At 33.1% G+C, this 24697-nt stretch overlaps 2 protein-coding genes across 2 annotated transcripts; both read right to left on the bottom strand.

Annotated features, from left to right (window-relative positions):
- Positions 1 to 629: 629 nt before the first annotated feature.
- On the bottom strand, positions 630 to 5928 carry LOC133311903 (trehalose-phosphate phosphatase A-like). The gene is made up of 12 exons (XM_061513029.1): positions 5917 to 5928; positions 2891 to 3375; positions 2656 to 2796; positions 2484 to 2555; positions 2212 to 2340; positions 2035 to 2091; positions 1839 to 1940; positions 1646 to 1723; positions 1468 to 1537; positions 1299 to 1369; positions 1086 to 1178; positions 630 to 895 (listed from the first exon to the last, which is right to left on the bottom strand). Exons 2-12 carry the CDS (start codon positions 3185 to 3187, stop codon positions 833 to 835), a joined length of 1173 nt encoding a protein of 390 aa, XP_061369013.1. The 5' UTR covers positions 3188 to 3375; positions 5917 to 5928; the 3' UTR covers positions 630 to 832.
- A 14588-nt stretch (positions 5929 to 20516) lies between these two features.
- Positions 20517 to 24490, bottom strand: LOC133311912 (BAG family molecular chaperone regulator 7). Its single transcript, XM_061513041.1, has 3 exons — positions 23515 to 24490; positions 21459 to 21749; positions 20517 to 20924 (listed from the first exon to the last, which is right to left on the bottom strand). The coding sequence occupies exons 1-3, from the start codon at positions 24193 to 24195 to the stop codon at positions 20694 to 20696; spliced, it is 1203 nt and encodes a 400-aa protein (XP_061369025.1). The 5' UTR covers positions 24196 to 24490; the 3' UTR covers positions 20517 to 20693.
- Between the last annotated feature and the right edge of the window lie 207 nt (positions 24491 to 24697).

The raw sequence follows: 24697 nt of genomic DNA, 5'->3' as shown, positions 1-24697 counted from the left end.
AGCCCGCACTTTAAAAAAAAAAAAAAAAACTAAGGCACACAAAACAAATTTTTATAATATTACACAATCACTTTTCTTACCATATAACTCTTGTAAAACTCTAAGTTTAATTAGTCAAATGTCCGTGCACACAACTCGTTTCTTTCCCGTTTACCACACACCACTAGTCCCATTTCCATTCGCAACACATCAATCAGAGCCCATCCTCTGGCTCTTATTTGTTTCCAGCTTTTAGCGTACATTAGGCCCCTCCCGAATGGCTCTAATCATATAAGCCATTTGGGTTGGGTTTTATCCTTCACATGTGGGGACTTCGATACTGACATGAGAAAGACTCGAAAACTTGTTGCTTTCTTTTTTATTTTGATTAAGATTTAAATTCTTGGAGTGCCATCAAAGCTTACACTGAATTTTCTATGGGTAAAAAGGGCTATCACGGATAAGCTATTAAAAGCTGTCATAGATTTATATATATATATTGTTCAACAGTCAAGCTATATACAAGAATAATTAACAAATGAATAATTTCATATGTAACTCTCGTTTAAGTAGTTAGATATAGTGACCAAAACTGAAGCAGCAATGATTAAATAACAACACAATTTTGAATAAATAATTTAAAAAAAAAAAAAAAAAAAAAAAAAACTCTATAGACTTTCTTTAATTCTTTTAAGACATATATAATTATGAGCCACGAATTTACAGTTACGACAGGACCTTTGAGCAAAAACCACTAGATAGGTCTTCTGTGCGTAAATCTGCTCCAGGAAAACTCTTGGAAAGTTTGTTTTTATTATTATATAGTATAGCCGAGTATCTACTCCTCTATACACTATATAAGACTCTTTATGGGGCTTGACTTCCACATCACAAGTGACTTGAGAAATTCCAAGACCTGCATATAATACAACAACATTTAGGTAAAATTTATGTCATATACAACCAATTAGACCAAATGATTTACATAGCATTTACCGTATCTCTCTCTTGCTAACAGCCTTTAGTGCCAAAGAAAATGAACAAATAACCCACAAAGAAAGCTTTCAAAGAAAATATATATAAACTCAGTTAAAAATGATAATTACCTCCGATGGGTCCCGAAGAGAGTAAATTGCGTTGCTTTCCTTTGGTGCTGAAGACACTAAGATCCCATAACCTTTATTTCCCTCTCTCAAAACCTTTTAATTCGCCATTTGATGTGTCAGTATTCAAGAAATCAACATAGCAAGAGGAAAAAAGAAATGAGAAAACACAGACAAGAAGCTCAAGCCACAACATCACTGCAACAAAAGTATTACCTTAAATGCATCTTCATCTGTCCGATCATCTCCAATATAAATAGGAAGCACATCATCACTATTGCTAAGTCCTAAAAAACAATATTTTTAACGTCACTTACTGCAAAACAAAGAATTCTGATGTTTAGAGAAAGTAATCATATACTAAACAAACAACAAATGAACTCACCAAGGGACTCAAGTAAAAATGTGACAGCTTTTCCCTTATCCCAGTTAATCACGGGTCGGACCTCTAAAACCTGAAAAATAGTAAGCAGAAATTACAAAAGAGAAAACATCCAGGGAAAGTAATGGAACAGTTAAATCTCGTAAAAGAATGAGTCAAAAGTTTTGCTCTAAAAAAGTACCTTGCGCCCATGAGTTAATCGCAAACGTGGATAGCCCTTCAGAACATCATGAACACATTGCCCCACCATATCCCAACTCTGTATATTAAATTGAAAAAAGAAAAATACTTACAAACAAAAACAGGTAACAAGTTGTGGAAAAGGCAAATCAACTTAGCAGAAAATTATTAAGCAAATGGACAGAAGCCTAAACCTTCTCATCTACATTGCGGTAATGTACAGATACACAAAATTTATTGTTCTCAACTTTTGCTCCTTTAATGTCTTTCGTAATCTCAACGAGACACTTCAATACCTGCCCAAATATGAGTCAATCAGGATACCACTTCCATATTAAGAAAAAAACATTCAAAGGTGATTCATGGTAAGAGTATTATTCAAATACTTACCTCATCAATCATGGGAAGGAACTCAGCAGCAGGTTGGAATAAATTAACTTCCTTACCCTGTAATTTTAAAGATCATAATAGAGGTCATTCATTAAGATACTACTACAAGAAAAAAAAAAGGAAAGTGAGACCCAGAATTATTAACAGATGACGTAACGAAACTTTGAACCCCAGTACCTGCTTGTCTGTATGCCTAATGATTGAATTTGGGTGGTTATCAGATACAGATTGTCTAACAGGGCCAATGATGTCCATCCCATGACTACCAGCATAATAGAGTTCTGTTAGTCCTACAAATTCAGATACCTGAACCAACAGGTGTTACCGAAAGTTAGAACCAAAACCAACAGCTGACAAGGAAGCCTGTTATATGCAGTTGTGTTCAAATAGATAAGAGAAATAAAAAGAGAAAGAAAATTGTTTTGTGTTAAATAGAATTGTTCAACTACCTTGTCGCGACTTCTTCCACTAATTATTGCTGTTGGAAAATATTCTGCCACCTTTTTAACAGCAGCACGCATCTGCAGAATTTACAAGATAAGAATCAACAACGGAAGGATGAAAAATGAATAAATCCCAATTGAAGTTCAGGACAGTAAACCAAAGGAGAATATCACATACATTGTCAGACATGAAAGCACAGTCAGGATTATCCACAATTGGTGAAAGAGTTCCATCATAATCCAAAAACAATGCGATTTTCTTGCCTTTAGCATAGTTCATGATTTGCTCAAAAGACATTAGAGCTGATGGATATTTTAGCTGTGAAATTAACAAATGGAAAAAAGAAATAGCATAAATAACCCCCTCAGAATTGTAGAACTTGGAAACTACTCCAAAGGGAAGTATGTATTACCAGCCAGTTAAAATAAGCACTAGCAGTATCAGCTTCAGGTGATGCAAACCCATGACAAACATCCTTTGCTATCTTCTTGGGTGGAGGCGAAGATGATTTCATGGCATCCAACCAACCACTAGAACGGACATCTTCAAGAATTCCTGTCTTCCTCCTTGGGATATTCAACAACAAACCATGTGGAAAGGTTGCCCCAGGATGGGAGTAAGGCAACAAACTAGAATGCACACCCAGTCTTGACTTTGTTATGTGTGCAGTATCCGTGAGAACAGGATTATGATTTGACTTCAAGTCCATGGGATCCAGGTTTGTAAACCAGTTTACAGTGCAGCAACAATGTAACAAAATTAAGGAGAATTGAGCACCAATCGAACTGATATCTATCAGATTTCCACTTCACCCAACACGTTTGTCAATAAAAAACCACTTCTTTAATGATTTCTTGTCACTGCTCTTGGGATAACAGTCCATCAACTGCTGAGCTCCTAAAAATAATGATCATATAATTGATTTAGCTTTAAGTAATTGATTATAAAGTAACAGATAATTGAAACAAATGGAAATCAAGTTCAAGTCCACCTTTTCATCTTCGTATTAACTATTAAAAGCATAAAACAGTTGCAGACATGTATTGGCAAACACGATTTTAAAAATGGAAATTTTTGAGCTCTAAACAATGTGCAGCCTCCAACAGAAATGGAAAACCAACTTGAAGGTCAGAAGGATGTGAGAACAAACAGCACACGTAAAAATGCTTTGGTCAATATCAAATTAACAAATAACAAAGATGCTGGACATGTATAGAATATTATACTGTGAAACACATGAAGCAACCAGAAGCAAGACAGGGAAGCAGGGAGGGAAAAGTAAAGGAGACAGCTTTAGTAACTGCTGTTATCAAAAGCATAATTATAGAGCACGAATTCTTATTATCCATGTTAAAAAAAAAAATTTGAAAAGTAAAAAGAAAGGAAGTGCCATTGACTCTTTCTTTCTATCATTTAATTATTCATCTGATAGAAGGATTCTTCCTATTAATGATTGGTCTAAAAATGCAATTCACTAAAATCCAAATAAAGACAATAATGAGCCCATCCTACTTGTGTTGAACTAAAGGTATGAATAAAAAAAGCACAAGTTGGGCTTAATTGACAACTGAACATTAATGCCTTACCTTGAACTATGGTTGAGTAATTTATAGGTGGTTAGGATTACGTAATTTATGCAATAGTATGAGAACATTCTTGCGTGTTTTGTATTTGCATATAACAAAGGGAACAATTTAACAAAGAAGAAAATTAACAACTTTTGGATTCTATCCTCAATTACTGTTTATTAAATTGTATTGCAACAGAAGATAAAGAACAGAAGGATGAGTATAATTTTACCATATAAATTTAATTTCCCCATTTCCCAGCTTCAGGATAAAAACTCATTTATTTATAGAAAAAATAAAACATAAAATACACTTCCACGCTTGATTACTAAAAGGCACTGCTTGAAAGATTTCAATCGGTGAACATGATAACAATGAATGTTGAGAAAGCTACTTATACCGACTACAACGTAATTGTAAAAAATCAATTCAACCCTAAAGCTTAATCTGCTAGGTGAGGTTACATTAATGGTTTTATATATCTCGAACACGCCCCCTCACATGACAGTCCACCACTGGGTTTGAAGGGTGGACAATGCAAAGGTCCACCAACCTGTGCTAAGAAATTCCAAGAGAAAATGGAGGCGGTGAGGATAGAACCCGTGACACGAGGCTCTGATACAATGTAAAGAACCAATTCAACCCAAAAACTTAAGCTGATCAGTGAGGTTGCATTAATGGTTTTATATATCTCTAATGGTAACAACTAATTAAGTATGATACTAATATAATAAAAACCTTAATCATCAGTCTACTCACTCAGCCAAACAGAAATCACTAGGAAGATTGACTAGAACTAGACAGCATAATAAATATGAAGAAAAGAAACGATTAGACTAAAAAATTTTACTTTCATTAGAAATTTTGAACAGCTGAAGTGTGTTAATGAAAAAATTAAGAAAATGCTAATTTTCTGCATAATGTAAAGTTGTACTACCCCGCCTAGTGGACAGGAAAGAAAACAATACCATATGCAACCACACACCATGGGCCTACAAAGAGTGGGAGTCAATAATACATATGGACCCAACACATCAAGATTCTGCAACGAAATAGACAAACTGACATAGAATATATATAAACATTGGTAAAGAATAAAAAAAAGTTCCCAAACTTTGTATGGCATGTTTATTTCCTTCAAACGTAAATTCAGGCGTACAAGTCTTTCCCACGGTATGAATAAAAAATATTCAGAAAGAACAACACCAAGACTGGTAAATTGAACAGGGAACACGCTGTCAACTTCACAATTTGACATTTTGCTCTTTTTCTTTATATTTTACTTTCTTTTTAGATGGTTCAGAATGGTTTACAGGATGAGGACAAGAAACGATTAGACTAAAAAAAATCAAGTGTGAAAACAAATAACATCACATCAGCTTAATCAAAAACAGCTCCAAGGCTGACAAATCAGTCGACAGTATCCATCTAGCGGTCGGATAAACTGAAAAAACTGAATTAACCAATCATGTAACGATCAGTCAAAGTAGATTATGATTTGCTGGAAGAAGAAGAAGAATAAGAAGAAAAGGGAAAACAAAAATACATTTTTTCCTTTAAAAAAAAGGTGCCCCAGATTCCGACCCGCTCCCAAAGTTTTTAATATGAAATTGAATAATCATTAAAAACGAAGGCAACAGTAACACGAAAAACTCCCAAAAGTCAAAATGGCACCGCCCCTTTGAATGTCAAGCAATTTTCTCACGGAACCAAAACAAAAATAAAGGTAAAAAATAAAAAAGCAACCAAACAAAATTAGAAGCCGAATTAAATAATCTGGATTTGAAAAAGAGAAAAAGAGACCCTTTTGACAAACAGAGGAAAAGGAGAAAAGAAGAACAAAAAAAAAAAAAAAGGAACCATAGCTTACCTAAGAAACGAGCTCCAACCACGGGAAAAAGGAAACGAGATTGGTCATCAATCTTCAAATGCAAGCTCTAGTTGAATAATCTTCAAAAGCGAAAATGAAACACCAGTAAGAAGGGATATACCAAATGAAAAAGGCACCAACAAACCGAAATTTTTAGTTTGGCAGCCAACAAAAAATAAATAAATAAATAAAATAAAGCAGAAAACCCAGAACCCAGAAAGGACACAAAACCCACAAGTTGTTTGGCACAAAGCTAATAAAAAAATGAATTTTTTTGGAGTAAAATTATCGGCAGCCAAACAGGTAAAGAGACAATTGGGAAGGCAATGTGTTATGGGTACGTTGAAGGAGAAACAGAAAAAGCATATATTCACCTGAAAAGCGAGAAAACAAAGAAGCTGAATGAACGAGTGAGACACAAAACAGATTGCAAAGCGGCGTAAGGAAATAAGAGCAGAGAAGAAAGAAAAAGGTTATTTGGAATTGAGGTATTTATAGCGTTTAGGTCCTCACGAAACGTGCTTTACAAGGAAACCCTCCTCGGTTGTTGAATTAGGAAACACCACCAATGAAAATAACCCTTTAAAATCACCAACCCGATTCCTATTCTCGGCCGAGCGCGTTTACTACACTCCCCCTTACTGCAACGACTGTAACGCGTGACCGTAAATGACGGCGCGTGTGTTGCTTATGATAACTGATAACCGATGTACCAAAAGCAAAGATTTGATTTTATTGATTCGCGAACCTTTTTCAAATAAATAATCAAGGACATTAAAAAGGGAGTGGGTCCGGCGTAGTATCTGGAGACACGTGGCGGAGGAAAAGCGCGTGAGGACACGTGTAAATGAGACGAGGTCGACGTGGCCACGTTGGGAGCGGGGCCCGCCACGTACGTGGGGACGACGTGTGTGAGCGTGTTGTCGCTTTCGGGGAACGAGTGGTAGTCATCGGTGACGGTGGGGATTGTTCGGGACAGCTAGTGTGATGGTCCCACGTGGCACGATGGGGTCCACGTTCGGAGTAATGATGGCCTTATGATGAGATGAAGTAGCACGGAATGGGCCTTCTGCATGGGCCGATATTATCAAACCCCATCCAACGGACACGTGTTATACAGTAACAATAAACAATGCAGTCAATTTTTTGAAACTTCATATACATATTTTCGTTCATTTGTATGTCTAGGGAGCGTTTGTTACAAGATTTTTTTTAAAGATTTTCGAGAAATTGAATTTTTTTAAATTTTAAATTTTCAAATATTATCGTAAACTGAATGTAAAAATTATATTTATGAAAATTGAGATTTTTAAATAAAAATTTTTTTTCCTCTATCAAACGCCCCTTGGTGTAACACATTCTTACTTACCTCTAGTCAAAATATTTATTAATGTCGACCGAGTTTGTCTATTTTTCAGTGCCATTGGAGGTTGGAGCAAGTCATGAAGGCAAACGAGGTCGTAAGAAAAATGCGTGTAAGCAATCACAATTTAAGAAAATACATGTAAAAAACGACAATGTTAGTTGAGTTTCACATTTACACTCTAGGATGAAAATTGTTATTAAAAAAGATACTAAATATCTTTTTGGGTCCTAACAAAAAATACTGTCTCCACTTTAGTTCTTTACAAAAAAAAAAAATTAGTCAGTTGGTACCTAACAAAATTCAAAGTGGATCTATTTTAGTCTTTTTGAGGAATTAATATGGGTCTTTTTTGAAATTGTGAATGATCACAATTTCAACTAAATGTGTCCACTTTAAATTTGTTAGGGACCAACTGATTAATTTTCTTTTGTAAAGAACTAAAATAGGAACCATATTTTTTGTCAGGGACAAAAAAAATATTTACTCTAAAAAAAAGTATGAGAGAGCAAACAACGTGTGTAACTCTGATGTTTAAGTACGATAAAAGGAATAATTCTTAATTGTATTCTTAGCTGAAAAGAAATTCTATTACGTAGCAATATCAACATTCAATAAAAAAATAGCATACATGTTGAGTTTCTCATACTATCTTTGCTGCACCAATCCTAAAGCATTAGAGCTGTCTTGATAGTGCTGCCATATCAGTACTTATGTAGTAAGTAGGTTTTCCGGCCTAAGACATCAAAATCCCTTATTTGGAATAACCTCTCATTCCATTTGTTTGTTCACTGCAAAGGCACAAGCTACCTTCGCTAGTTAAAATCAGAATTCTATTTAAAATTGAAAGGACAATTAAAAATCGTAAAACATAAAATTCTAATGTAAAAAAATCATAAAAAACCCTAAAAGCGTTTAAAATTTTGATGAAATTATTTTGATTAAAAAAAATCATAAAATCACAAATTTAAATCGAGATTTTAACTACCATGCTCATTCCCACAGTAGTTGACTTGGCTTACTTTGCCATTTAGATCAAAAATTATAAGTATCCCTCCTTTCACCGTGAACATAGATAATATCATTATTTTTATGAGTTGTTACTCTGTTAATATTTAGAAAATTATTGTAGCAATCAAATACTGGTAACTCAGTTGGCATATGGGAGCTAAGCAGTGGGGTGAGAGCATGTATTCGAATCTTTTCGATACCTTTGGGAGAGGTTTAAAGCCTTAATCCTAGACCAGTCCCGAATCGAATTAGCTGCGAAGGAATGAACCGATTAGAATATTTAAAAAAAAAAAAAAAACTATTGTAGCCATTCCACATCACCTCCATTGTTACACATTACATTTGGAACCTCTTTGCATAGCCTTGATCTATATCACTACTGTCAAGGACACCCCTTAAATTACATGAGTTGTTACTCTGTGAATTTGAAAAGCTAATGTAGCCACTCCAGATCACTCCCTATTGTTGCACACTACACTTGAGATCTCTTTGTATAGCATTGCTCTATACTACTATTATCAAGGACACCCATTAGGTTACATACGTAGCTCCACTCACTAACCGTTCACATGTATAGTATATCAGTAAATTTACTCAATTACCATCGTTAGTGTTGGCAAACTAGACAAGAGCATCAACCATAGTATTATAATAATGTCAATAAGAATGCTTTTATTGTAAAACAAATCAAAACTTCTATTCAAATATATCAGCGTATATTCTACGTGTGTCACTTTCCAATGTGACTTTTATGTGCACCCAAAGTCCCAAGTTAGAATAAGCATGTCATACCAAATAATTAATAATACTTCAGTTAGCGTTGGAGAATTGAATATATGGAATGAGAGCATGTATTTAATTCTATGTATTCGATTTTTTTCAGTATCATCTTGAAAGGAATTTAAAGCCTTAATACCAGAACCCGTCCCGAAATTGGATTAATAGCAAAGCAACCGATTGGAATATTAGAAAGAAAAAAAAAAAAAACGCCTGTTCTTTGCAGCTTTGAGTTCCAAGCGATGGACAATATATTCTAGACACCTTCCAAGCGAACCGCGTTCCTACCTATTAAATGTCCATAATTATGCATTGCAGAGTAACTTCCCCATTCCAGTAGGGCGGTATAAAATAATCAAATTCAACTGAATTGTATTTTTTTAACTAATTTTGAAAACTGATCTGATTTTATAATCAGTTTAAAAATTGAACTAATCAAAAGAACTTATTTAAAAGATTTATTTGAAACCGATTTGCAATAAATTTGAAACCGCTCCAGAATTAATTGAAAACTAGTTTAAAATCGAACCAAAATTGGTTTGTATATTTAAACTGATTCGAACCTGATATAAATCATAAATTAACTTTAAAACATGAATTATTTTGAATCAATTTCAAAAATATAAAAACCAATTCGGATTAAATAAAATATTACGATTCTTTAAACAAATTTGAATCGAACCGATTTAGAACGATTCAATCTAAAAAATGTCACCGTTACATTCCATATGAATTATCTTCCCCCAATGTCGCCGTATTAATATTATTTTTCTCCATGTTCTGACCAGGTATATGCCAACTAGAGGTGGCAAAGCGGGTTGTCCGCCCCTGCCCGCCAAAAGCCCGCCAAAAAGCGGGCTGGCCCGCCCCGCCCCGCCATTGAAGGTGGGCTAGATATCTCAGTCCGTCCCGCCCCGTTTGGGCGGGCGGGGCGGGCTGCCCCGCCAAGCCCGTCACATTTTACACTAAAAATTAAAAAAAAAAAAAATCAGCCCGGACGGGCTGGCGGTCTTGGCGGGCAGCGGGTTTAGAAAACTCAGTCCGCCCCGCTCCGTTTGGTGGGCCGGCCCGGCGGGCTCAGCCCATTTTGCCAGCTCTAATGCCAACTTGTCTAAGCTCCAAGCTTGACATCAATACAACAAGAGCTCTCCAAGCACACGAAAGTTAAAATCTCAATTTATTATTATAATTTTTTTTATCAAAATAATTTTATCAAAATTTCAAATATTTTTATATTTTTATGATTTTTTACGTTATGATTTTATATTTTATAATTTTGTATCATTTTTCTGATTTTATGTAAAATTTCAATTTTAACTATCTTGACTCTTGTCCAATCATACCAAAAAAGGAAAGCCAAATTTAGCACCGAGGAAGAGGACATCTTCCCTTGCCACCACACCCCTGACCATATACCCCCAGAAATATAATACTAATCATTATATTTTTCTGAATAATTCTTAATTGCTGGAACCGAAGATATATGCAGACCGTATAGACTTTGTCTTATACAAAATTCCTTTCATATTCATGGAAGGAGAAAATAAAAAATACTCATTCTAACCTAGCAAGAGGTATATATATGTAAAAATATATATATAAAAAAAAAAAAAAAAAAAAAACAAGTATACCTTCGTCTTTTTCATTATTATTTTTCTACTATAGAGCCTTCGCGTCCATGCCTGTGTGAAAGCTCTCCTAATTTCTGTTGCTTCACTGACATCAATTTAGTGTACAGTCTCCATCAATTACTATGGGTCGGCATGTTACCAAATATTAAAATGCAAAAAATTTAGAAAAACAATATTCTTCATCAAATACATCGTTTCTGTTTTTCGAAACAAGTACATTAAGTAAACCCAAAATTACTCAAAACAAGTTGGAATTTGATATAAAATGAAAAAAAAAAAAAAAAAAACCTTTTTCATAAAAATGAATTTGGTTTTTTAATCAAATGGTTTTATGTTTGATGACAACATTTGCAACTTGCAACTACATATGTGATGCTGGATTTGACCCTGTGTTACTCTAAAATATAATTTCATTATAATAAATAAATCCATGTCTTCAAATCGTAGTGGACCTTCCACCAACCTTAAAGATTCTAGCCATCATGGATGATCCAAGGTCTCGATCTCGATCTCTCTTACATGCTCTGTAAATTGGTTTCTCTTGCCTAGCTTTCCTACAATCATCTTACATTTAACATGATCCATGGTAAAATTATACACAATTTATCTAAGATAGGAGCAATTACTAAAAGCATATTTTTTATACAATTTTTATTTTTAATGAACTTCGTAGCAAAAAGTTTATAACTCCAACTTATATATAGACAAATAAGCTTGAATTAGCTAGCAACATTTACCTAGAAGGCACAACTAATGGGTCACTGCTTTTTATATAATATTTAAAAAAAAAAGTATGCAGATGGTTGTGCACAAATATAAAATATATTTTAATTGATATGCACTATTAGTATAATGAAATTTCTCACTAACATTTACAAATATTATAATACATTATTTATTATCATATTATTATCTCGATAAGTAAAAAAAATACAAAAATAATGATGTGTCAAAGTATTAGCAGATGTCAATGTATAATATGTATTGACAATACATATATATACAAATTAGATTCTTAAAAATAAATATGATTGTTTAAAAAATTAACTAATTTACTTTACCAAAAAAAAAAAATTAACTAATTTAAGGTTATGTCTAGAGAACTTTCATTTCCGAGCAAATTCGTTTTCTGATGAAATTTGTGCAAGGAGAGCATGAGCTCATGAAACGTGTACGAGTACTACCAAAGAAACGGGCACGAAATTGTTTGATAAGTAATATACATTATTTTAATTTGCAATAGTAATTGCAAATTGCATTTTACTTAATTTCAATCTACATCAATCATCTTTTGCATTTATACTTTAAAGGGACAAATATTATAAATGGTGGTCATTTTAGTTAAAAGTTAAAACAAGTATTTTTTATTTAAATTTTAAATATAAAAAAACCACCAACTTTCTCCTTTCTTGTTTTTTATTGTGTATCTCTTTCTCTCACTTAAAAGACATAATTATATATTATTTAAAATAACAAATATTAAATCTTATTTTAAATTATACATTTGTTTTCCGGACACTGGTTAAAAAAAAACAACTTTATTAATTACATTATCTAATTTCATATATTGAAATATATTATACTTATTCTAAAATAGTTTAATTTTTAAGTACATTTCTTCTTTAAAAATAACATATATCGTGTTTAACTTATCTTTTTCAAAATTCAAATTTTGCTGTTTTCAAATATGTAATACCTATTTTTTATAATTTCAAATAGTTTTCTTTTAATTTTATAATTTCAAATTTTTATTTAGATTTATTTTATGAGATAAGATATTATACATACATTTTTTTACATAAATGAAAATTGAACACATAACCTAATATAGTTTATCCGAATCTCTCATCACTAAACCAAACTTAGTGGCTTAATTATATATATATATATATATATATATATATATATATATATATATATATTAATGTTTTTACAATCGCAGGAAATAACTTATTTCTCATGACCCAAAATGAGTTGTTTTAAGATTAGGAGAACGATACTTCCGTAACTTTAAATTATTATGGTCTATGGGCTATATTATTCTTTATAAGCATAATTTTATTTAACTCTAAATCGATGTTGTTTTGTAATCATATAAGAGATAATTTTATTTTTAGTGACAGGAAAAATATTAAACTCTATATGTATATACACTTATATATTTGTATATTTAATTTTTTTTTGTATTTGTTTATTTTTCTTGAATAAAAAAATAGTCATATAATACTTATTAGTTAATATATGTTTTAAGAATTAAACCTGACAGGTAAGCTTATAAGTTGCAACCACCAACTTCTGCCTCCCAACTAATGATTCAATCGTTAGCCTTTTATTTTCTTCGATAGAGATGCTTTTCAATTGCAAAAGCTTACAATTTTTGGTAGGGAGCCTTTTTTTTTGTTGCGTTTGTTAATAAGAAATAACTATGTATATGAACTATGAACAAGTTACAAACGCATGCACGTAGATGGAAATGTGAGATTGATTAGTAGAATAATAATGCTTAAAAAAAGTGATGTTATTTGCATTATTGTATGGTGACAAAAAAATATATAATTAAGGAATTGAACACATGCTAGATATTTAAATCCAAGTAGATTCATAATATTTGGGAAAATGCGGTTAAGATTCCTGGTTCCAGGTCAGGCTTGCGTGTGTTTGAAATTTTGCATTCACAATCACAGGTAACTTTGTTTGGTGAAATAATTATTATTTAATCAATAAATGTAATAATATTTTTCGTAAAAGCAAAGTGGAAGGTAGGTGGGGCCCAGTCCGCGCTGGCAACACGACTATCCACTGGTCAAACATGATGGCGTCACCACACAACTTAAAATGGGAAGTCACGGTTATTGGTGCTATGTTGTAATGCTTAGGGTAACCCAAAGCGAAATGGATGCTGAGCTGTAGAAAAAAAATATGATATGATATCGTAATTATACAAAAATAAATTAATAGTTGTGATTTTATAATTATTTATTTTAACATTTTTTTCTCTCTTTTTTTATTATTATTGATCCACTTTTATATGGTTATGATTTTTCACATGATATACTAATGTGAATTTTTACACGAGAAGATTGATATCCAACCCAAAAAGTATCCTTTTTTTTTTTCTTTGAAAATAAATAGTTTTGGTTTGCAAAATTCAACGCCATTAAATTAGGTCACACTTCATAGTTCAAAATCACCGGTTTGGGGCAGGCACTGAACACCAGACCAAAACGCTTTTAACAAGTCTTTGACTCTAGAAACGAGATAGAAAGACAGAGAGAAAGCCTTCTAATTCTAGAAACCTGTTTTCAATGCCGAAAAGTAAGAGTTTACCGAAACTAACTATGCTTGGTTTCTTGACTAAAATTGAGCCACTTTTCAATGCTAAAACATAAACAAATGTGGTTCTCTTTTAGTCTTTCCCCCATAAATGTCTTTTTACGTTTATTTATTATACCTGATTTCTGCACCACATATACTTTGATATTATATAATTTGGGTACATGGCTGTTCTGATTCTAGATGCTCAAGTGGTTTCGGTGTAAGAAAAAACTAAATTAGTCAATTAGTCATTTCACTGTGGTTTAGTTAATAGCATGCGAGCTCAGTAAGTATAAAGTAAAATGTTTTGCTTCAACTCCTGCATGCTATTTTTTTTTTTTTTAAGGATTTAAATATTTTTATTCTTAACCTGCACTCCAGATTAATCTTATTGCTGATTCAAAGAGTCAAAGTTTGTAGGTATATCAGAAAATTAACTCGTCTCAAAAAAATAATTAAAGTTGAATTAACTAAAAAAAACTAAATTAGGCTATGTTTGGGCCACTCCATACAATTTTGATAAGATGGGTCAATCCTTTAATGTTTCATAAGGATCCATCCTCATAATATCCCGAGAGTCGTTTAGTAAAGGGATGAATTTTAAATTGTAAAAAAATTCATATTAGGAATATTTACTCATGTTTGGTACAAGTATTCTTAAATTTTGTTGGGAAAATGATATTCTTAGAAATTAAAATTATAAATAAAAATATTATGAAATAATATCAAACTAGGTCCACAATTAATTTGGGATAAATGTGTTGTTGATGTTGATGTTGATGTTAAATATCAAACTAGGTGGAAGGTATTCTTGAATTCCCACATAATGGAAGAAGTTTACATAATTTATAAGGGAAGGATATTGTGACAACCAAGTTGTGTTACTACCAAGTGACTACCAATCAATCTTACCGTTAAATCGATTATATTGATCCAACGGTTATATTTATTTCCATCTTTGTATGGTCATGATTTCCCAAATTTAATACTTTATATTTATTTTCACCTTTGTATGGTTATAAGACATAAATAACCCTTCTTTAATACTTTCATGACTAAAATACATTTTTTTTTTTGTTAAAGCACTAGCTTACTCTGCTTCATAAAATAATGGGTTCCTCTCTTTTCTTTCAAGACACATTTTTACTTTGTTCCTCTACGTTTCGCTCCAGTGAGTCAGTGACCCTAATGTCGTATTGCTTCGCTCCAGTGAGTCAGTGACCCCAATGTCGTATTTCTAAACTTTTGTGGAATATCAGAGAAACAAATTTCAAAAATTTATCAAAGGGTAATTTTGTAAAATCAGATCACATTTTCAGGAATCATTGACAATTAATCAAACATAGAATCAGAAAATTTTAACTAACATTTCTGAGAATATTTTGACCTACTAAATAATTTTTTGATAATATTTTAAAAATATAACTTTCCCGTCATACTCCTTAAAATCATAATTCCCGTAAACAAAAAAAAAATCTTCTTTAATAAACGTCCCTAAAGATTAGTCTATAGGTCTCACCTTAAAAGATTCTGTTCTCAACTATGAAACACCGACACTTCAAAAACTCTGATGTGTCGTGTCCGACACTTCCCGACACTCTCGGACACTCCGACACTCTCCGACACTCCAACACGCGTTATAGAAATTCAAAAAAAGGTTCAAAGGTTAAGTTGCGTTGAGTTTTTAGTTCCAATTATTAGATTCGTTGGATTACAATTACTATTTTATTGAGTTATTGTTTAATATAAATATTTGAGATATCTTATGTTTCTTTGCAAAAAATTTGAATATTATAAGTTTTTTTTGTTAAATTATTGAATATTAAATATAATATATACTACATAAATTAAAAATATTATTTAATATCAAAACGAGTCCTAACGTGTCGAAATCTAACATTTTTTAAAATTAACGTGTCAGAATGTCGTGTCGTGTCGTGTCACGTGTCTCGTGTCAGTATCGGTGCTACCTAGGTTCTCAATGCATAGTTCACCGTCATGTGATGAAATAGTGCTTCACAGCGAGAAAAAGGTTTGGGCTAACTATTTTTGCCTCATTTTTTTTCTCCTTCTCTTTGTTAGAAAATATTCTCCCATTTATATAAACATTTATTTTCCTACAGATGAGATACATAGATTCATACAGTTTTACGAAGTGTTATTTTATCAGATTTTAAAGCCACCTTACTTACCAAACATCATTGGCATAAATGGTATGTAGTTTATATCCCTTAATTAAAGATATCGAATTCGAGTTATAGAAGTAAAAAAATAATATTGAAAGAGTCCTTCTCTATATAAGATCCGATAATGTTCAAACTGAATTAATCCGAAGGATAAACAGAAGACTAAAAAAGCCACCTTACTTAGCCTTTACACACCTCTCATTTGAGCTTTTAATTTTACATCTGCCTCGTTCAGCACTCACATATCAAAATACTACAAACTGAGCTCTTTTTCTAGTAACAGTTCAGGCTGCGTATTGGTAGGTGTTAAATTCGACCCACAATGTCAATTAACCAACACATGCTGAAGACTTTTATACTTTTGTTTTTATTTTTTTAAATTGCAGCGGCAGCATCTCCATCAATATTTTTATTCGTTTTATGATTTTATCACTCCGGCTCAATGTTATTAAATTCGGTCTGATTATTGATCCGGTCGAGGTATTAGGTCACTGATTCAATCAGTGGATCAATGGTTCAACCGCATAACCCGGTAAGTATATGTAAATCTACCATTTATATTAAAAAACTATAAATATACTTAAATACTTGTAAAAAAAATACCAATTTTAAATATTTTAATATGAAAATAATAAATTACACATCATTGTCCAACAAAAGATCAATCAAACATATAATATTTGTGATACACTAGTGTTTCAGTTTCAGTAAACGACATCTCTAACTATAAATCAAATCAAAATTTTCTGCATATTGCATAATCAAAATAATATTAGTGTTGTAGGTACATAATCTATGTAAGTTAATAAGTTACAAATCACTCAAATATTTTCAAAAGAAAACAAATCATTTGTGTTTGAGAGTAAAAAAAAAAAAAAGACATTAATTTATGAAAATAATTTTTTTTTTTTATAAACCGAGCCAGGTCACCGGTGGAACCGACCGGGTCACTGATTTTTACGAAAACCGATCGGATCGCACAGGGTCATACCGGTTCTGTAACATGACCGGTTCAATATGAAAATCGAACCGATTACATGATCAGTTCACCGGTTTCTGGATCGACCCAGCTGGATCGATCCGATTTTTATAAGATTGTTCCCGCTAGTCACCTTTTTCTTTGCACGGTTGAGGAATACTTGTATGCATAAAATTAAGGGATTCTTATAAATCCGTGCTAATAAGGATAAAATAAAGATAGGTACATGAAGAGTCCCAAATAATATTAGGCCTGCATGGGGAGGTTACGACGAGGGAGAAATCGTTAATTATGGGCCAAATAATGATATTAAATAGACTTGGAATATCATAATCAAATTCAAAATAAATTTTAATGCATCAGTGTATGGATCTTTTCACTTATATAATACTCACTTAGTTCATTCTTAACTAATGTGGACTTTTTCACTCAATCATTCATATTTGAATTTATCAACATCTTCTCCTCAACTATGAGTTTTAGGCCCACATTCTAATCCCTCTCAAAGAGAAGCTTCTTCGAGTATTTATAGGGTTCATCAATAATTGGCTTTTCATCAAACACAAACCAATCTACCATTAGCTCTGATATTAATTGTTGGGCCATGCAAATAGAGCTTATTGCCTAGAGAGACAATTAACTATTGAACAATTGAGCAATGACATTAGATGGAGTTGAAACATTACAATTAAATCCGAAATTTTAAGATATTAGGTAAATGAATCATTCCACTTATATGATGCTAACTTAATCTATTCTTAACCAATATAAACTTTGAAAAAATGTAAAGATAATGTTATAAGAAAATTATAGTAGCTACACAATAAAATCATAGGGACCATAAATTTTTTCTTTTCTTACCTCACTTTTTCTCTCTCCTTTATTTGGTCTCTATGAAATTTACCGCTTGCTTCCAGCAACATAATACAAACATAACCCATGAACTTTTCACTCAATTCCAACTGGATTGGATTCATCGAATAATAGTCCTGATGGTGGTACAATGCCAGACTCTCCCTACCAAAAGTGAAGGGGTAAGTGGTTGGTTGATTCCCTCACATCTGCAGCTGGAACTACGCATCGGCCAGCTTCCAATATCCGCAGGCAAAACAAGAAGTCACCACAAGGCACGGTGACTGTTGTCACGTCATAAATGCTCTTTTTAATATTTGTAGAAAAAATTATATATTTTATTTAATTAAATCAAATGATAATACCAAATTGAAATTGATATTAAAAAATAAAATATAAAATATAAAATAAATTATAATATAATTTCATTTAATAACTTAAATTTTTGTATTAAAAAAATTATTTATATGATACCAAGAGCCTCCATACTTAAATTATTTATCTTTTCATCCTACATTCTATTAATAAAAAATTAAATATTACATAAATTTCTTTTAGTAGGTAGGTTGAACTTATACATTATATATCCTTCAAGTCCAATTAATTATTGTATGAGAGGGTATAGTGAAGAAATATAATATAAAACAAGAGTTCACTTTTTCTGCAGTTATTGCAGATAAGTTATTTGCAGTAAGCCCAATACAACGTCGTTTTGGAGCAGAAATCATGGTGTTTTTGTAATTTTAATTTATTTCAGAGTTATAATAATCTTTATATTTATAATTTTTTAAGATTTCAATACCAAAACGACATCGTTTTGAGAATAAATACAAATAACTTATCTGCATTAACTGCAGAAATATTTTTCCCATAAAACAATTAATATAACCTTCACCTAACAAAACAAGTCTCATTTTGGTTAAAAATATGCAAAATGAGGATCATGTAAGTGAAAGACTGAAAGGAACTATAAATCTATTGTCTTGAGATTTTTTATTGAGATGTGATGTCAAGTCCGTTTATCATGTGGGGTGGCGCTTAGTGTATCTGATGATAATTTGCCCGTCATGAGCTCTTATGTTTCCTAACTCTATAATTTTTATATATGAAAAAGTGTATTAAAGAATTATAATATAATCTTACCGCTTGCCTTTTAGGTTTAAATAATTTATTAAAAAATAACCATTGTTTTAATCATATCCGCACATCATATTTATATTTCTTGATATTTAATTAGGGATTAATGTGTTTTATATTATAAGATAATTTTATCTCTTATGCACGTATAAAAAAGTGTGGGGCTATGTGAGGAGAAGAGAAAAACAAACAAACCTAACACACTTTTATATATGTGTAGGGCACAAACATGAAAAACATTAATTCTATTTAACGAATTTCAATTACGAAAGAAAAATCTTAAAGCTCGTGAAAGCTTAAAAGACAAGAAATAAAGAGCACCGGCACTGGGCCATTGGTACTAACTCCCCAGCCCAATGGTAAGGTGCATGGTGACTGACATTTTTATTGCATATTCGTTATAATTATTAGAATAATGAAATTTCTTAAGACTTGAATATTTGTTTTGGAAATATAGAATGAAAATAATTAAATTTTGAATTTGTCATGGTCAATACAACCTTAACTCATTCAATAAATCAATTGCGTTCAGATAAAGCTTTAACATTATTAATTTTCTCATAATCCTATTTTATGTCAAAGACGTGGCATTATTTTATTTTTAAGACATTTAATAAAATTTGTAAGACTTCTAAATATGCACTCTGAATATATACTTTAACGTAAATCAAATTAAAATTATAATAATAAAACATAAAAGAATTCTTATGCATCTTTTGACTAAATTCGCAATTGAGAACAAAATTACATTGTGAAATCATCTACCACAAACAATTTCATTCAAAATATTATAGGGATAAATGCCAAAAGAAAGTAACGGATATGTATGAACGGGGAGTTTCAAAAGGAGAAAGGAGACAAAAATATTGTATATTGCTTATGAAAATAAATACAAAGTCGGATCCCGTACCTGACTCCCCACAATTTTTTTCATAAATACAATGTAATTTTTTTGCCTCTGTAAGCAGTATCCTTTATTCTATCAAAAAATGATTAGAAAGCTTCATAATAAATTAATATTTTTAAAAATTTATTTTTAAAATTGTAATTCAAGGCATAAAAGTAATTTATTTTTAAAATAAAAAATCCTTTCATTCTCTTCTTTGGGCATCTCGAAACAATTAAAACACTTGCACACCCACAAAAAAAAAAAAAAAAAAAAAAAAAAAAAAAAAAAAAAAAAAATACTCTTCTACTCCAGTAACTCGACGAATGATGAAACTAGGCGATTTTCCGCCCAAACCTCGTGCATAAACAAATTCCCAATTAAGGTAAAATTACCTGAACAGCAGAGGAATGAGATGCATCACATTTAGGATAAACCAACCCATGTAGACAAGAGGATAGATGCAAATCAACAAGGTTCCCTTAGTCATAGATAAATAACACAGCTCGAACAAAAGCCAATCTTAGATGAAAGCCTAATTTAGAAGTCTTCGAATCTTAAGACTAAATTACGTCTAGCAACAAATTACAAGAGCAGAGCGAAAGCATGAAATAAGCAGATAAACATTGCTTCCTTGATCTCACAGGCATGCTTCAAAGGTGCTGTTGCTATTCTCTGCTTCATCAAGCATTTGCACAACCTGTGCAACGCCATCTTCAATTTCCTTCCGGATGACTCCATCAGGCATGTCAAATGTCCTTCTTTTGATGGAGAGTGATCTTACAGTAGGCTGGGGATCAACCACATCAAGCATTGCTTCCAGCTCATCCACCATTGACCTCTTCGCAGATCTTATCATCCGATCAGCTCCCTACAAAGCAGGAAATGAGCAAACCTATTAGATAAACTGATAAATGGTAATATTTTGTTTGTTTATGCGTTGGACAATTGTCAAATATTTTTCTTAACTTCCGGCTGGTATACAGTTCCTTTCTTTTCTTTTGGCTAGTTCGCCATGATTAAACAGCAAAATTCTAAATGTGCCCATTTTGTTTGTATCCTAACTGACTTGACTTTACAATAATTCTGTCTTTTCAGTCATATAATAGTACTCCAGAACTTACTTTGTGATGATTGATGTTCATCAGAATCATTGTTAAAAGTTTTCTAGAAATAAAGAGAATTTTCGCTACTAATTCCTGAACCAAGTACGGAACATGTAGCCAGGAAGCAGTATCCCGGATGTCTGGATTATGAATCTTCAAACTGGTCTGGACTAAATAAAAGTGCACTACGGGTTTACTATTAAATTAACATTCACGTGTTTGATGCTTAGCAATTCAAAAATGTCAGACAAAGCACAATCTATTCCACAAAGAGATGTTCAGAAAGGGGAGATCACTACCTCAATGGCATCAACAGTGAGGAGCACTACAATGATTTTCTCAGAAAACCTCTGGTGTTCCTCTGCATCACGAGCTATATGACGTCGGTAGGAAAAATTATTGAACTGAGCTCTGATTTCCTTCAACTTAGCTTTTGCGACAGCCAGTTCTCTGAGGGCACGAAGAGACTTTGACCTACGGATCAAATAAGCTTTAAAGCTGATCTGGATCAACAATGCAGCATCTTGAGGAGATAATTCCTTCTTCTTGCCTCTTTCATTTTGAATAGCTCCAAACCTCTTTGCAAATGCCTTACTCAACAAGGAAGTCAGAAAAAAATAGAACTCAGCATACTCAAATAGCTAGTATCCCATTGGCTGAAAATCCAACACTTACAGACATGTTTATTTAATTATACAGCACCATCTATTAGAAGAATATGTATCGAGGCCACAAAATTCATCCTTTGAAATTCAGTTTTAGACAAAAATCTCAGTCCGCTGACATGATAAGAAAAACAAATTAACAATGCATCTCCTCCTACCCCCAGCACATAAAGCAAGACACAATTTTCAACAATGACCAACCACTCACACTGTCAACAAAATGAAAAGTTACTTCTTACGAAAAATGATTTTGCTTCATGTCAGACATTTTGAGTTTTAGTTTCACTTGAAAAGCTCGCAAAATGCCCCCATTCTTTTTTTATTTTGGTTTGGAACGCACAACAACACACTAAAATCAAGACATTGAATGAAAATAAAAATGCATTTAAAGGTAAACTACGATAACTACTTATGCAAAGATATTGTCAGAAGCATATATTATCCCGTGCAGAACTATAATACTAGCAGATTTGGGCAGAAGCGAAGCCACAAGAAAGGGAGATTTTGCATGCAAATGAAAATATTTACTATAATATACAGTTTGCAGTAAAAAAGTATTACTCTCCTAGAATTTTGAAAGGTAGTTTCGATAAAAATCAATCTCCTGAACAGATCAATGAAACTTAAGAAATAGACTTGCATGTTATTTTGAATTTATATGGAACATATGCAAGTTCTTGGGAATGAACTCTAAATCTTCAAAGAGAAATGCAAAGCATAAACAAGCAATTAAATAGACCACAGATACAAGTTCGGGAACTTTGAAATGCAGGACACCTTTCAAAGCTTATGTTCCAATACTATAATTACCCATTTGCACTTGCTACGGATTTCGTTAAGTTATGAATTACAATTCACAAGTACGTGGGTAGCCAATAATACTGATTTAACCCTATGTAGCCATACACTGGGATAGAAATCCTATTCAAATTTTACAACTAAGTATTGACTATTTTTCTTAGATCCATTCTCTTTCGTCTTCTAAATCATAGATTCTCATCTACGTAACAAATGAAAGATCATATGGCCCTAGCACAACATTTGATGTGCTCGGATGTGTTTGTTCCTTCAAAGAGAAAAGCCATAGAAAAAAAAGGCATCAGTGAGATTATTCCGATAGCATTAAAAACTGTCATAGAATTCTCTTTAGTTAACACCTGTGTACTTACTACATAGTGCATTTTAACACCCGTCCCTACGGTTCCTCTCCAAGTACCGTTCAGTCCTCCAATCCCCAGCCTTAAAAGGGATTTTCAAGACTTACCCCTGTAATTTGCATGATGTTTTTGAAAACAGGCACACTCTTTTGGTTTAAAAAAAAAAAAAAATGCAGAGTGACCTCCAAAAGCACAAATCAGAGTTTACCTCAACTAATGTTTCAAGCTAAAACCAAATCATGTTCCCTACTTCATACATACATGTCTACGTAAATTTGCACCCAACAAAAAAGAGAGAAAGAAAAAAAAAAAAGGAAAAAAAAGTGAAAAAGCCAAATAGAGAGGTTAACATCAAAGAGGCAAAGATTAAGCAACATGGAAAGAGCTGAAGACACATAAGGAGTCAAACAAATCCTAAGAAACGACGTCGCATTAAAAATATATCACTATCATATCACCCTTATCTTCACCTCAACACTTAATCAGTAGCAACCAAACAAGATCACAGTTCAAAAGGAAGCAAGAAACCCAACCTGTCTTAAAACGACGTCTCTATGACCACTGGGTTCTTGAATCTCCACAATGCGCAATCCATTTCCTTTCTTCTTATCCTTCACATTCTCCTTCACCTTCTCCTTCTCCTTCTCCTTCTCCTTTTCCTTCTTATTCTTCTCAGCATCGCCACTTTCCACCTGAAAAGTGTACTTCCTCGCGCTCCCACTGTCCTCTCCTCTTCCCTTGATCTCAGCCGTCCATTTAATGTTCTTCGCCACACCCTTCAACTTCTTCTTCTTCTCTTCCTCAGCGATCTCCGCCTCCCATTTGTACTTCCTGTCAAACCCATTCTTCTCCGCTCCCTTGATCTCAGCCGTCCACGTGTACTTCCGATCGCCGCCACTCTTCCCGGCGAGGAGCCTGTCGAAACGCGACTCTAACTCCGCGACCCGATCGCACAGGCTCTGCAAGCACAACTCGGTACCGAGCTGCCTCTCGACTCGCTGAACTCGTCGGTACGCAAGCGACGGCGCGCGATTGATGCGTACCAGATCTGTGACGGCGTCGAAGGGGCTCGGAAGCAGGAAGTGGTCGAGGTCGAGGGCGAGTGAATCTTCAACAATGAAGGAAGGGAAAGTTAGGGTTTCAGTTAAGGAGAGTGGTGAAGAAGAGTAGCAGAAAGGTTCTTCGATGAGCTCAAATCGCCTGAATCGACTCATGGTTGGGTGAGTGGAATCGGTAGCAACTCGTTTGAGAATTGGAATAGAATATTTAGTTGCGATCCATGCCGATGTTGAAAGGGAAAGCGCTTAAAGCGATGGAAATGGAGAAGACGACAAACTAGTGAGGGGAACGAGGACAAGCTGGAGTGGAAATGATGAGGGTATTTCGGGAAATTCAAGTCATGAAAACGACGGGGTTATGCTGTTTTGTTATGACGGGTTAGGTGTGAACTCTGGGCGCCGCGCATTGAAATGACCAAAGTGGGGTCCTTCGTTGGATTAAATTACGGAGACACTCAGAATCTGCTTGCTTGTGCGATGCAGTGGTGCTTGGCCATGTGAGCTTTTCTGATATCTTGACCCCACCTCATTGGCACCATTTGACAAAATTTCATTCTTTTAAATTAAAGTTAACTTTACATGTAAATGTCACTCGTTGCTATCATAATATAAAAAGAGTAATATACATTTTCCAATTTTTCAAGCTTGGAGGGAAGTA

This window comes from Gastrolobium bilobum, unplaced genomic scaffold (assembly GCF_033153095.1).
Source record: "Gastrolobium bilobum isolate Gb01-03AN ecotype WA unplaced genomic scaffold, APGP_CSIRO_Gbil_v1 utg908, whole genome shotgun sequence".
NCBI classification, from domain to species: domain Eukaryota; kingdom Viridiplantae; phylum Streptophyta; class Magnoliopsida; order Fabales; family Fabaceae; genus Gastrolobium; species Gastrolobium bilobum.
This window is presented reverse-complemented; position numbering and strand designations above follow the sequence as displayed.

Excerpts from the sequence above, each read along its gene's own strand:
- LOC133311903 (XM_061513029.1), bottom strand. The coding sequence starts at position 3,187 with ATGGACTTGAAGTCAAATCATAATCCTGTTCTCACGGATACTGCACAC. Across the intron at positions 1,538-1,645 it reads GATTAACTCATGGGCGCAAG|GTTTTAGAGGTCCGACCCGT; the intron begins GTACTTTTTTAG and ends ACTATTTTTCAG. Across the intron at positions 1,179-1,298 it reads CAGATGAAGATGCATTTAAG|GTTTTGAGAGAGGGAAATAA; the intron begins GTAATACTTTTG and ends GCGAATTAAAAG.
- LOC133311912 (XM_061513041.1), bottom strand. The coding sequence starts at position 24,195 with ATGAGTCGATTCAGGCGATTTGAGCTCATCGAAGAACCTTTCTGCTAC. Across the intron at positions 21,750-23,514 it reads GAGACGTCGTTTTAAGACAG|GCATTTGCAAAGAGGTTTGG; the intron begins GTTGGGTTTCTT and ends TTGTTGAGTAAG. Across the intron at positions 20,925-21,458 it reads TCACTGTTGATGCCATTGAG|GGAGCTGATCGGATGATAAG; the intron begins GTAGTGATCTCC and ends CCTGCTTTGTAG.